The sequence below is a fragment of the Leucopleurus acutus genome (assembly GCF_964270905.1).
Source record: "Leucopleurus acutus genome assembly, chromosome: 10".
In the NCBI taxonomy this organism is placed as follows: Eukaryota; Metazoa; Chordata; class Mammalia; order Artiodactyla; family Delphinidae; genus Leucopleurus; species Leucopleurus acutus.
The window spans coordinates 95,053,586-95,068,703 of record NC_139153.1 but is presented as its reverse complement, the minus strand read 5'-3'; the positions used below and the strand labels follow the sequence as shown (position 1 = coordinate 95,068,703).

The following is a 15,118-nucleotide window of genomic DNA, read 5'->3' as shown; positions in this document are numbered from 1 at the left end:
TTTATTTCATCTAATTATTCAGATTAATTTAAGAGGGTAGGGGAGAACCTCTTAAAATGGACTTCCCAGGAGGTCATGGTGAGTATCAATTTTCTGAAGCATGGGGTAGGGGAGGGTGCCCTCACTGAACCCTGGCTATAGGATTAAGATAAACAATGCTTCCTCTACAACTATCCTGCCATGTTGCTCAGTGGTAACCATTTTCAAAGCATTAAGAGATGTGACCCCCAGAGAGCAGTCTATCCTAGCTCCAACTCTAACTCATGACAACTATGGGATTCTGAGTCAGTTTCACTATTCTTTCAACTGTGCAAGACAAAATACTAGTGTTGAGGCTCTGATAACATCTCTAGGGAAAAAGCTTGTTTTCAGAATCATCATCATGTCCAAAATTATCTCCTCAAAAAAATATGCAAAGTTTTATTAGATTTGTAAATTTAAGACTGTTCAAAGCAATTATAGAGACATTTAAGATGAACTGTGTCAAGCTGATGGTATCTTTAATTTTCTCAGGTTAGATTACAGTAGGGAGAATGACAATTTAAACTTACTGGTATTTATTTTAAAGTCTACACTATTTCAAGTTCTAAGAGCTACTATTCAGTACTACTGACATTCATGTGTCATGGCTAGCCTTTCAAGCAAAGGCACAGTCTAAAAAGTTGACTGTCACAGGAGTTACATTTTCCTGCTGACTTCCATATTGGAATTCTACCTTTTTATAAAACGCTGCCTAAAAAAACAAGTTGAAAATTTTGGGTAAAAAATGAGTTGAGATAAGCAGTACTTTTATTGACACCCACTGTTTGCTCTGCTGCTGCCCATCCTCTACCACTGTTACTACTAACTCCTAAATATTTAACCTGCATTGAGGCATCTTAACTCCATACTCACTGTTCCTTGGTCTTTATTCCCTTTAGCTCCTCTTAAATGTCTAATTACAGAACACACAATAAGTAAATGGAGTTTTAAAAATTCCTTAAGCTGGAGGCTTTTAGTCAGGAAAAAAAAAAAAGGGATCCTAGTAAACAAAAATAGCTGATATTATTCTTACATAGCAACCCATTCACTGGAAAAATTTAGCCAAATCCTGAAACATGAAATGTACACATCAAGTCTGTATTCCAGTATGTAAATTACACCATTATTCTGATGCTTATTCTTACTGAGCAATAATTTATTCTTCATAAATATTTACATTACTGCTGAACAACACAGCCAAGTTCATGTCCAAATACCACAATGCTGAATTATACAATCTAGATTATCTTTCTGAATTTATCTTTTGCATTGGCACTATTAATAGTTGAATCATGTAACCTATGGAAACCGTTAAATCCTGTTACTAAGGATAGCAAATGAATTAACCTAAGAGATCTAGTGTCACTTTATTTCTTCCAGCAAATTAATAAATCAGACTAAAATACAAATATGGTATGTGTGTCACCAAATCAAACATTATTAATACATTAAAATCATTAGGATATATATTAAGAGATTAAAAAGCTTCAATAAATAGTCTTTCCTACCAAAAGGATGAGATATTTTATAAAAAATGTACTTCTGAATATGTCAATACACATTTCTTCACTTACTTTTGTATCATGGTCTGCCACTCTCCTTCTCGATCTCCAACAGGAAACCGGTCTATCTGTGCCTGTATTTTGGTTCTCCACTCTCGCATGTAATCTTCTATATCAAACACGAAAGGATGTTGCCCAAAATTAGCATCGACGACTTCTCCTGGTGTCTGGAGCCCCACAGTAGGATATAAATTGGGCTGTAAGACAAACACATTTTACTAAACATCTATCCCTTTTATGTTAAAAACATATTCTTTCAAATGCTACAGAACTACAAATTTACTTCATGAATATTTTAAAATCTCAATCAAACACTAGTAGAGGAAGACTACAGCAAATCATCTAAAATACATTATATGCTGGATGAAAACTATCACTTCCTGTAATCTAATCATCAAAAAAAATTCGCAGCAACCTAAGCTACTTATTTATTCAGAGACCATGTGGCATTATACTTCTAATAAATGAAGACACCATTCTTGCTCTTAAGAATATGTCATATAATAGCTGTAGAGACTCAAGTATAACGCAGGTTTATCCTTCTATGTATGATATAAGCGATGCATTTCTAGAAACTGCACGTGAAGCTAGTTACTATGAAAGTACATCCTAACTGGGCACGTACTATTCTATAATTTCACTTATCTGTATATCTGGGATGCTTTTATTAAGGGATCGTGATAAGAACTTAATTATAAGCAAAACAGTGCCATTAAGAATAGAGATTCTTTACGTAAAAATAAAACGCGCACATTTCAAGAAAAGGAAAGGATGGACTTAAATATTCAGATTCATGAAGAAATACATTTACTCCAAGATATACTCCAAGATTTCGAGGTAAAACAATCAAGTTTAATAGCTTCAAAAATTTTGTACAAAAATACAGGAGTCCTTCTTTTGGCTCTATCCCTAGTTGTTACATCTAAACGGAGAATAAGTTACTGAATGTCTACTAAACGGTCAGGTTTAATCATAATTATCCTGTTAAATTATTATTATTTGCATTACAAAGATACAGAAACTGAGGATTAGGGGTAAATTAACTTGCTCACAGTTGTTCTACACTATGGCAGAGGTGGGATTAGAACACAGGTTTATTTAACACCAAATCTTAAGTTCAATTTTTCTTTCTGTAACTCCAAATCCTACTTCATCTTCAGTCTCTGTATTTATGCCTTATCTCTTTGCTTTAATGGTTATCACAAGTATTTTCAGTACAAAATTAGGTAAAGATTGAGTATAATTCATGTGTACATATAAGGTGCTTAGATAGATTTCACTGCAAAAAGCTAAGAGGGTGTTTTTAAAATCAGCTGACCAACCAAGCAACCAAAACCAGAAACAGAAGGAGTAGTGTGTCAAAATATTGAGAAATATATTCACACTGGATTAGGGAAATAAATGGTAACACAATGCACACAAAGATACTGAACAAATGTACTGATTCTTAACAATCAACAAAACTTGCAAGTTAATAGAATTTTAAGCCGAAGACAAGTGAGATACTTATTACAACTTCTCATTTCATCAATGAGAAAACTGAGACCTAAAGAGCTTAAGGGGTGTCTCCAAAAGCACACAGCTTGTTAATGACACACATAAAGGAAAAAACTCATGGCTCTCTACTCGTAGCACAGTATTCTTTTCATGAAACCCCATTACAAAATTGTGACATACTTTAAAACAAAAATATATAAAGCCAAAGACTCTTATGTCAAGAAAACTAGACTTTATAGAAAACAATCTGCCACACATATAAGCATCAATGTTCCAAATATTTAAAAAATATTCTCACAATATAGGAAGACAAAGATTACTAGTTCAAAAAAATTTAATTGGCAATAGGCAATTTGAAGAAATATAAGATTATAAAAATATGAAGAGACATAGTGAACTTTTTAAAATGCAAATTAAAACAAACAGATATTTTTGCACAGCAGATTAAGATTTTAAAGACTGAGAATACCCAGTGCTGATGAACGTTGGGAAAATAAGCCCTCTCATCCACTGTACATACCAATGTGAACCCACAGAACCTTTTAAGAAAGAAATTCAGCAAAATCTATTAAAACTGACAAGGCAATTTCACTTGTAAGAAATTAATCCCACAGAAAAACAAACATGTGCAAATATATATGTCTCACAGCATGATTTGTAATAGCACATAAAAAATTAAAAAGAATGTCTATTCACAGGTGGTATTATATACCACAATCACTGAAGCTCAGACCCCACTAACTACAAGATTTACCATTATTTTATGTCTAAGCAAAAACACTGCCCATTAAACTCTGACAGGCCATGGATTCTAAGATGCACCCCATATCATAAATGTTAAAATATGCAAAAATGTACATCTTCAAATTGTGGTAGTACATCATACAGTAAGATATTATAAAAAACAAGCAAAAAGAAGAGTTAAAAATGTGTATACTGACACAGAAAGAGGCCCAAGATACATTACTAAATGAAGAAAGCAAGCTATAGAATAGTGCCTCAACTATGACCCCATCTTCTTCCATCCTACATTTAATTATGGAGATACTGGCTAACGTAAGTTTAAAACAGATCTAGAAGGGTATACACTCAACACAATCATTGTATCTACAGAGTCTGGGATTATAAGGAACTTCTCTGTTATACATTCCTGTATTTATAAATATTTACCATTTGACTAACACTCTATATTACCTTCTGTAATCAGAAAGCGATAAAAAACTAAAAATGACAAAGTCAGTTTAAGCTCAATGAAAAGTAACTAACTGTACCTTTTATTCCACTTACTCAACCTTAAAACTTGAGGGAGAGATTAAGGACACAGCCCTTAACTGACTAAACTACAAATTTTTAAAAATATAATAGACTTCTAAATTGCTAAATTATAGATTTCTAAAAGCACAGTACAACAATGCAATGGGTCTTAGTATAGTCACAGAGCTGTGCAGCCATCACCATCTAATTTTACAACATTTGCATCACTCCGAAAAAACCTCCATACCTATTAGCAGTCCCTCTCTGCAGACCACCAGTTCCTAACCACTGCCAACCACTGATCTACTTTCTGACTCCACAGATCTGCCTATTCTGGATATTTCATATCAATGTAATTATACAATAGGTGGTCTTTTCTGTCCGGCTTCTTTCACTTCGCATAATGTTTTCAAGGTGCATCCACGCTGTAGCATCTATCTAGAGTATGGATATATGTAAAACAATGTTTTCAGGGAAACTGATTTTAAATTAAAAAAAAAAAAAGCACTCCTGTCTATGTAGAATTAGAAGTGAGAATAATTTAAGTCTCTATGAAAAGAACAGAAAAATACATAGGTCTCATTTCTACTAACCCATGAAAGATGAAGACAGCTACTAAAAATGCTATTCAAAAGCTAAGTATACACAATAAAATTATATCCTCAATATCACAGTTTTGTTCTTTTATATATAAAAGATTTTTTTCTAAAGAAAATTGAAGCAAATAATGCTTTCTACAAAAGGTAGATTTCAAATCAGGCCAAGGAACTAGAAAGCAGCATCATGTTAAACGTGAATAGCTTCTATAACAAAAGAATTTATCTAATCCCAACTGAATTAGTCAGCTTATACATGGACATTTCTCAAACTGGTGAGGTGAGCTGGGGAAGAAAGATCATTTTGAAAAACATCTAAGGTTTTCTGAGATGTAAAGCACCCTATGTTCCGTAATAGGTACACTTTTTTTCTGTGAACATACTGTCCACTGGGATTGAATGCTACAACTGGCTAGTGAAGGATCACAGGTACACAACATAGAAACACTTGTTTGGTGCTGCCTTTAAGAGAAAGACTAACTTCTTCTTTCCTTTTTAAGTAGAAGAATGATATGTTACATGTGAAAGTCCCAGATCTCACAGTCATAAAAAAACAAAAGAGCTCTCAGAACCACTGTATCTTAAAAGAAAACTTACAACTACCACCATAACCACCACTTTACCCACTGCTACAGAGCTGAGTAACAACCTTGGTTAATCACAGACAAGGCAAAAAATAGAACTGGCGATTCTAAAGCAGGATAAAAAATAATCAGAAGGCAACACAAAAATAGTCAACATGTCGGGCTTCCCTGGTGGCGGGAACACGTGCAGGGGACACGGGTTCATGCCCCGGTCCGGGAAGATCCCACATGCCGTGGAGAGGCTGGGCCCGTGAGCCATGGCCACTGAGCCTGTGCTCCGCAAGGGGAGAGGCCACAACAGTGAGTGGCCCGCGTACCGCCAAAAAAAGTCAACATGTCTACAACTAGCTAAGCCTTTTTCAAATGACCCCCACTAGCTATCAGTGAGGAACAAAACCTGCTAACTGACAAGTTGGTTTTACTTGCTCAGTGCCACAAAAAGAGGGGGAAGAAAGGAAAAGCAAACCAGCTACGTAGGCCCTTTAACGCAGCGGTGCCCAACCTTTCTGGCACCAGGGACTGGTTTTGTGGAAGACAATTTTTTCACAGACTGGAGGGGGGCGGGGATCAGGCGGTAATGCAAGCGATGGGGAGAGGTGGGGAGCGACATGTGGAAATCCCAGATCTCACAGTCATAAAAAAAAAGGGCAGTGACAGGGAGCAGTGGGGAGTGACAGGGAGAGATGGGGAGTGACGGGGAGTGATGGCAAGTGACGGGGAGTGGTGGGGAGTGATGGGGAGCGGTGGGGAGCAATGGGGAGTGACGGGGAGCGGTGGGGAGTGACGGCGAGCGGTGGGGAGTGACGGGGAGTGATGGCGAGTGACAGGGAGTGGTGGGGAGCGATGGGGAGCGGTGGGGAGCGATGCGGAGTGACGGGGAGCGGTGGGGAGCAGTGGGGAGTGACGGGGAGCGATGGGGAGTGACAGGGAGCGACTGTGAGTGACGGGGAGTGGTGGGGAGCGATGGGGAGTGATGGGGAGCAGTGGGGAGCGATGGGGAGTGACGGGGAGTGGTGGGGAGTGATGGGGAGCAGTGGGGAGTGACGGGGAGCGGTGGGGAGCAGTGGGGAGTGACGGGGAGCAGTGGGGAGCGATGGGGAGTGACGGGGAGCGATGGGGAGAGCTGGGGAGTGAGGGGGAGCGATGGTTAGCGACAGGGAGCGGTGGGGAGGGACGGGGAGCAGTGGGGAGCGATGGGGAGTGACAGGGAGCGGTAGGGAGCAGTGGGGAGTGACGGGGAGCGATGGAGAGTGACGGGGAGCGATGGAGAGTGACGGGGAGTGATGGGGAGCGGTAGGGAGCAATGGGGAGTGACGGGGAGCGATGGAGAGTGACGGGGAGCGACGGGGAGTGATGGGGAGCGGTGTGGAGTGATGGGGAGTGGTGGGGAGCAACGGGGAGCAGTGGGCAACGGCAGATGAAGCTTCACCGATCGCCCGCCGCTCACCTCCTGCTGTGCGGCCTGGTTCCCAACAGGCCATGGCCCGCCACCAGTCCGCAGCCCAGGGTTTGGGGATCCCTGCTTTACCCAACTCCATTCGGAATGGAGCCTTAGCAAAACCCCTGCAACAATACTGAGCCACATGAACCTGCCTACCTGCGCCCACACCTACACCCCGCCCCTCCACCACAGCCGCTCTTCTCTAAAGCCTCCCCTTTCCACTTAACACACTGGATCACTTCCCTTGTCCAGTCGAGGGTACGATCATTGCTACTTTTCCTCTCTGTATACAACATCAACTGTGTTTCTCGCTACTGAATCGTTCTCATCAGCAAACACCCTGCTGAATCTAACAAAAAATCTCCTACTGTTCCCCATTCTACCACCAGCTACCACATCCCACTTCTTTACTCCTCACTGTGGTCAAAATCCTCCAAAGCTGTCCATAATCTATAATAGCTTCTCTCTTCCGATTCTCTCTCAAACCTGTCCCAGTCAGGACTTCTCCGTCACTCTGCTGAAACTCTCTCGACAAGGTCACCAGTGACCTCCACTCTGCTAAACCCACTGATCAACAGCCCTGTCTTACGTGGTATGTTGCAGTGGCATTTGGCACAGTTAATTTCTCCTTCCTTCTGGATATATTTTCTTCAGTTGGCTTCTTGAGGACACCCAGCTCTTAGTCTTCCTCCTACCTCTCTGATCGCTGCTCCTCACTTTCCTGGTGCGGGTTCCTTCTCTTCTCCCCAGTATGGCACGCCCCAGAACTCAGTCCTTGCTCCATTTCTCTACAAGCACATACTCCCTTGTTGACTTCAAACAGTCTCATGACTTTAAATTTAAACACTGAAATGCCAGTGACTCCCAAATTTTCATCTCCAGCCCAGATCACTCTCTTGAATTCCAGGCTTGTATAGCCAACTGCATGCTTGACAAGTCCACTTAACTTATCCAAAATGAACTCCAGATTCCCCCCCTCAAAAAAGTGCTCCAGCTAAAATACAGCCTTCTCCATATCAGTAAGTGGCATCTCCATTCTTTCGACTCTTCAGGCCAAAAATCTTGAAGTCAAATCCTCTTTCTTACATTTTCACATCCAATCCATCAGAAAATTCTCTTGGCTCTCAGATTTCTAAAAAAATCTTATTTATTTATCAATCATTTAACTCTTTAATCCATTTGGAACCTACTGTAGTATACAGACAAAATCCTAACACTATATATTTTTTCAAAAAGATAAACACTTCTTCCATCACTGCTTATCAAATACACCTCTTGATTAGCAATTCTGATCTGTAAGACTCCAAATTTTCCCTTGCTTGTTTTCTATTATAACTTGGATTTCTTCTGGTTTTTCTAGGATTTTTCTTCAGGAAGATTAATAACCTATAGATAGGGTGTCTATTCTCTGCCTTTGAGTCTCCTGTCATCTCTCTCAAAACATTTCTAGAGCTGGAATATATCTTATAATCACTGGCACCTTACGTCTGTTCCGGCAGCTGTCATGAGGCAGCAGTGGTCACCACCTGCATAGATGTGAATTTGCTGAAGGATGAACTCACCAAAAACTCTTGAGTCTTGACTGTTTTTCCTGGTCAAACAGCTGGATAAATGCAATTCCTAAGACATTTTAGTCAACAAGCCACTATGGACCAACTGCGAAAGGAATGTCAGAGTCCTTATTGTGTCAGAAAACCTTTAGTTAATACCTTCTGGTCACATGAAGAAAGTGAGCATATGAAACCCTGTACAATGCGGTCAGGAGCTTGGAAGAAAGTGCCAGAGACATAATGGAGAACTCTTAAGAAATGTTCTTAATGGCAGAGAAGACAATATCATGTAGAAAACCACAGACATTAACTCTGAACAAGTGTTTTAAAAGGTTGGACTCTGAACATGAAGAAGTTTGGGGAAAACTTTAATCAATTTATATCGTTTACTGTAACATTTTTAGGTGTGTAATGTGATACTGATTAAAAAGTTAAATACCTGAAGAGATCATTCAGTGAATATAAAATATAAATTCTAAATGATACGAAAGCACTTTATCATAGTTTATTAGTTTGTTCGTTTCCACCACCACCACCACGCTGCCCTTAGGGTTACGTATGACGCATGTTACACTGATAGAGCCTTAGATTTGGGGCATAAGGTATGTAGAATCAAACTGCTTCTTACATCTCTAGTGATGCTGAGTCAGCATCATCTCCCGCCTGAATTTCTGCAATAGCCCTTCACATGTCGGCTTGCTTCTACCCTTCCTCCCCCTGCAGTCTATTTTTCATCCCAGTATACCATAATAACTAACACTCTGCAGTGTCTTTGTATTTCATTCAGAGTAAATGCCCAAGCTCTTACAATGTCCCTCAAGGTCTAGATGATCTCCTCATCCTCCCTGTCATCATATCTGACTCACCTCCTACTTTCATGTCTCTCTACCTCCCTTCATGTTATTCTTCAAACATGCCAGATGTGCTACTGCCTTAGTACCATTCCCCTAACTATTCCCTCTTCCTGGAACATTCTTGTTCTCTGTATCCGTTTAGTTAACGCCCTCACTTCCTCAAAAGTCTCTGCTCAAGAATTACCTTGAACAAAGGTGAGCAAATTATACCACGTGTGTTCTGTCTTTGGTATTCCCAAGCTCTACTGTTTCTTTTTCTTTAAAAAGTATTTAAATCCTTTAAAAATATTTTTAATGCATTATTTATTCTCTAAGTTGCTCAGCCTGAATACTCCAAGGGGACAGAGCCCTTTATCTGCTTTGTTGAACAGTGTAGCCCAGGCACAGAACCTGCAGCACAGCGGCACTCAACATACACTGAATTAGTGAATGACTAGAAGTGTTGCACAGCCACTTACTAAAAAGTCCAGCAATACCAGAGACATATTTCGAATGAATCCACAGTGACACCAAAAAGTGTATTTTAAATAATCATTTCCCATTGAGTTTTTAGCTACAGCTAAGTTCCCTTGGACAATGGTGTCCAGTGCAATTTGGAGGTTAATTTCTGATGGTCCGTCCAGACCAACGGTAGCTTGAGAAAGGAGCTCTAGCTTATGCATGGCATGGCATATAAACTTAATTGCCAATAAGACTGCATTTTAAACATGATTAGTACTAGTTCTTATATACTTTTAATTAAAAATACAAAACTACTTTTACAAGAAATTATGTCTTACCGGTAAGTCAGTGAAAGCAATACCTAAAAAGAAAAAAAAAAGTGGCATTAGAAGCTGTTTCTTAAAGGCAGAGTATGGCGACAAGCTGAATTTCTAACTAAAAAGAAGGGGGAAAATAGCAAAGGAAGAAAAAACTTAAAAAGCTAAATATAAAATAATAAGACTAATTTTTTTCTCACTAACACCTAAGCTGCTTTATCCAACCTTACTATTTAATCTTCCTTACCTATATTTATCTTTTAAATAACTTTGAGGGGAAAGGAAAGATTTTCTGTTAAAAATGGGGGTGGGGAGTGAATAGAAAATATAGTACTTTTGTTTCCTCTAAAAAAATCTTATAAAAGTACATTCTCAGAGCTCTTACTCCGGACAAAAAATTTTAATTCCTCCTTCAAAGGACAAAGATTTATACAGTTGAGAATTTCTCTTAAATGTCCAGTGACAGTAATTTCAACAGTCATGTACCAAATACACTTGCACAATGGCAATATCACCGGAATACATCTACTGACATCCCAAAGTGATGGTGTAATCTCCCTCCAAATATTCAAATATATTACTTAGCTGAAAATAAGGTAATAAGCAAACCAAATATTTCTGCAGGACCTCATTCATAGGTTTACAAAGACTGAGCTCTAGAAGAATGGGAGGGGCAGTGTTGGTGAGCCAGCTAAGCAAAGCTCTTCCAGTGTAAACACACATTGACACAAAATACAGCCACGCCAGCACCACTGCCTCTGCGGTGCCGATCGCCTTCTAAAAATGGAGGGCCCTCCTGTTATATTATCTTTAAGGTCTCCTCCCACTTGAGAGTCTATGGCTCTGTAATTGTGCTGTATCACCAGAAAACACAACTATCTAACTCTATTTATTAAAGTAATAAAGTTAAAAGGCAAAGTGACTAAATCTCTATTGTATATGTTTTTAAATAAACAGTAAAAACAGTGCTTTGTAATTAAAGTACTGTTTTTATGACTTTTAAAAACTACTGAACTCATGTTAGCTTGTCAAAAGGAAAAGCGAAGCTGGAGATCCCCCCACCCTCCATAAAACATTCGGATTACCTTCAGCTTCATTAGTAAGTAGAAAGCAAACTGACTATGGGCCAAACGAATATGAGAATTTATTCTAAAAATTTCAGAAAACTAAAAAGAACACAGAAAGCAGCAAGAATAAATATGACCATACATATTTCTACCATTTTTCATAAAACAGCAGTCTAATCAATTATTTTCCTCAAAAATGTCTATTGATAAAGATTGTCTAAATTCATATTGTTTTAGCAAAAATTCCCTTCTGTCGGTAATTACTGAAATCCTTACTTACCAAAACCTCTAATGAAAAACCCAACTTAATTCTATAGATGAATACTTTTGAACATTGCCAAATACAGCATCCACAACCTATGCATGTTCAGACCACAAAGACGGCACTTTAACAAGCTGTGTAATTATTTAAATTTTACACAGAAAATAATTTTCCCCTATTTCCTAATCTGATTATCAAGAGGCTTTTTGAAAAGTTATCTTCAATTGATGAATGATAATCAATAAAACAAAATTTTAAAATTTCAAGTAAATTAACTTGCATACTGAAATGTTTCTCCTTTAATTATTTTCTCAAAAACCTTTCCATTTCTCTTTATATGGTAAGTAAATATATATTTTGAAAACCTTCATGAGACAGAAACTAAAGATGTATCAGCCTTGGGGCAGAAATTATCCACTTTGGGAAATACAAGGGAAGCATAACTGAGTAATTTCTTATCTTCTAGATGCTAGAATCTGGATCAGAGATAAGCACACTACTCTATAAAGGGCCAGCAAGTAAATATTTTCTGCTCTCTAGGCCATGTGGTCTCTGTTTCAACTACTCAATTCTGCTACAGTAGCAGGAAAGCAGCCTTATACAGTACATAAATGAATGGGTGTAGCTGTGTTCCAATGAAACTTTACTTAGAAAACAGAGAGGAGACCGATTTGGCCCATGGGCCACCACAGCTTGCTGGCCTCTGTTCCAGTGGAACACTTTCTGCTCACCAATGTTTTACCACTGCACCCCCAGCACCTGGCCAACGATAATAAATAACCTTTAGTGAGTACTCACTATGTGTCGGGCAATCACTTGAGAACTTCACATGCATCACTTTGGCTTGCTCTAACAACTTTAATAAGGTAGGTAATATAGTGATCTGATTTTATGATCTGAGGCACAGAAATGTTAAGTAACTTGCATAAGGTCACACAGCCAAACCAGGAGATAAACTCAGGCAACTAAAGAACCCATACTGACCACTGTTATACTGCCTCTGTATGTGCTTAATAAATATTTACTAAATTTATGAATGAATAATGCCAAATATTTCAAAGTGACTTAATTCTAGAATGTGATCCTATCATTAGGCACCCTTTTCTTAAACAGCATCTCACATTTTAAAAACGGCTTCCTTGCTCAAAAGAAAATTTCAAGGTAAATACTTGTGAAAATCTAACAGGAAAAAAATAATATCACATCACCTATGATCTTCTCATCTCCTAAAATAAAATTTCTTCTCTGAAATAAAGTTTGAAAACTGTAAAAAGATTGATTTTGGTTTTAAAAATGTCACCTTTTGCATTTTTGAAGGTCATACCTAAAAGCAGATTTCTCCTGGTTTACTTTAAGATCGCAAATATCTTAAGCAGCCAAGCCAACGAAGACTATGCCAGTGAACTGCTCTGGTAAGTCAGAGCTGAGCACTAACAACAAATACACTACAATGCCTGTATCCTTCTGGAAACCAGTTTGCCACAGCAATCAAATCACAAATACATATAATCTGCATGGCGACCCTTATCAACATTCTTGCACCAAAAAGAATGTAAGAATCTTTGTGACAGCCTTTAAATTAGATAGCACAGGACTTCAGAATCAATATTAATAATCAGAAGGAAAAGTTTTAAGCTGAATGTAAATATGAAGAAGACAGTAACTTTATATAAGGAGTATGTTGAGACATTAAAAAAAAAAAAAAGACTATTACCAATGTAGCCAAAAATTTAGAATCTTCTACTATGAAATTACAGAATAGTTTTTGTATTATATTCAAGAACATTTACCGTATGTCTAAGCATACTATCTGCAGCTTACTTTTTAAATACTATTAATAAGCAAACTGAATTTTCTGCCTTCTGGAGTTACTTAGTTTTTGCCTTTTTTCACTTTACTTCAACAGAAATAATTTGCCATAAATCAAGGATGTTTCAAACAGTAAAATAATGTGAAACTTTTTTACTTTTAAAGCATCAGTTTTGCTATCCTTTATACTTTCTTTAATACAAAACAAAAACAAGCAACTTCTAAGAAAAGGGAGCATAACAATTATACACAATTTAAAATCTGAAGTATTATGCACATTCAACTAAAACCCCTGATTTCCTATTAGTCTTACAATGGATAGATTTCCTCATGTTTTCATTAATCTACTTATTTGCCACCTGTCTTTTACAAGTTTTGCTGTTATTTGCTCATTTAATTCTGCTCACTTTTGCAGAACTGACTTGTAGTCACCATCCTTTATCAACCTTTGTTAGCAGGCCTGATTTTTCAGTATGTCAACACCCTTCATTTGGTTGGGGGCATCAAGCTTTTTCTCACTTTGTCATTACCCCCGTACTATACTAAAAACTGACAGCTCTTTCTTCTAAGCAACTGTTACCCTAGAGAACTGGATCATACTGGGACAGGCTTTATTCAAAGCAAAGCAGAAAACAATTAGCATTTCTACTACTAGAATAAATATCTGAGTACGAGGTTATTTCTAGTTAGTCCTATATATGTGATACAATGTGGCCTTCATTGTAAAAAATAAGGGTTTTTAGTTGAATATGTGTCCATTATACTTCGGATTTAAATTGTCACCATTTCCTCAGCTTCTACCTAGAAGGAGCAAAGAAATAATTTCCAGAGGCAACTACTCATAAAGGAGAATTACACAAAAATATTACTACCATGATGTAAGTACAATAATCATAACATCTGGTTATTTAACATGCAATTCATTATCTTAGTACCTAAACTATGTCCATTCTTGGTGTAGAAGCAGGTATTGTTGATAAGGTTAACACAACAGCCAATGACATCACCAGTCGTAAAAGTTGGTCCATAAGGTTGTCCCGTTCCAGAAGAACAAAATGAATGTCCATCATCACCATGATAACCATATGAATGTTTATCCCAGCCTAAAGAGAAAGTTCCAGTATATTTACAGTGAAAAGTAAGGTTACTCTATACTAGAGCTATTCACTAAGATTATAACAAGCTAAGCAAGAATAGTACAACAGATAGTACAAAGATAAAATTCCCAAAAGTACATTTAAATTCTCAACAATTACAGTACATAACTTCTATATAAAACACTGCTTACCACATTAAGGAAAATAAATCCACCACACGGAATGCTAAAATATATCTTAAACAGAGAGGACTCCTATCAGAAAACGCAAACAAACATAGCAAGACACATTTTCCATGCATATTTCCTTTGCTAATAGACCAAAGGAATTTTGCTTTGATTTGGTTTAAGCACACACACACACACACTTTAATATAACAAAAGATTTTTCTTTCAATTTTCAAAAAATTTCCTCCAAGGTTAATTTTTAACATTAGTAAATAGAATAACAGAAAATATAATCGAAGAATCACTTCCATATGATTAATGGTTTTAGGAAACAGTTCTACCTCAATTCACACCTTTCTTAGTTTACTTTTAATATCAGCCTACATTCCCAGAATATTAAAACAACTAAAAATGGTTTAAAACCTAGGAATGTGTTGGGTAGGAAACAGAACCAACCACATTAAAACATTTAAAGTAGTTGATATGACTATGTACTGGAAGTTAAAAATACCAACAAACAAAACAAAAACAAGCAAAACAAAACAAAACAAAACAATGCATGGTATACTTGTTATGTTTTGCTAAATAGCATAAAATTT

At 37.5% G+C, this 15,118-nt stretch overlaps 1 protein-coding gene across 1 annotated transcript in view; it reads right to left on the bottom strand.

The window, feature by feature from the left end:
- Positions 1-15,118, bottom strand: part of RANBP9 (RAN binding protein 9) — an 89,643-nt gene that overhangs the window by 21,332 nt on the left and 53,193 nt on the right. Inside the window, exons 4-6 of the mRNA XM_082847753.1 lie at positions 14,191-14,358; positions 10,139-10,161; positions 1,596-1,780 (exon numbers count right to left, since the gene is read on the bottom strand). Coding sequence (XP_082703879.1) covers positions 1,596-1,780; positions 10,139-10,161; positions 14,191-14,358 — 376 coding nt within the window. The remainder of the gene's footprint in view (positions 1-1,595; positions 1,781-10,138; positions 10,162-14,190; positions 14,359-15,118) is intronic.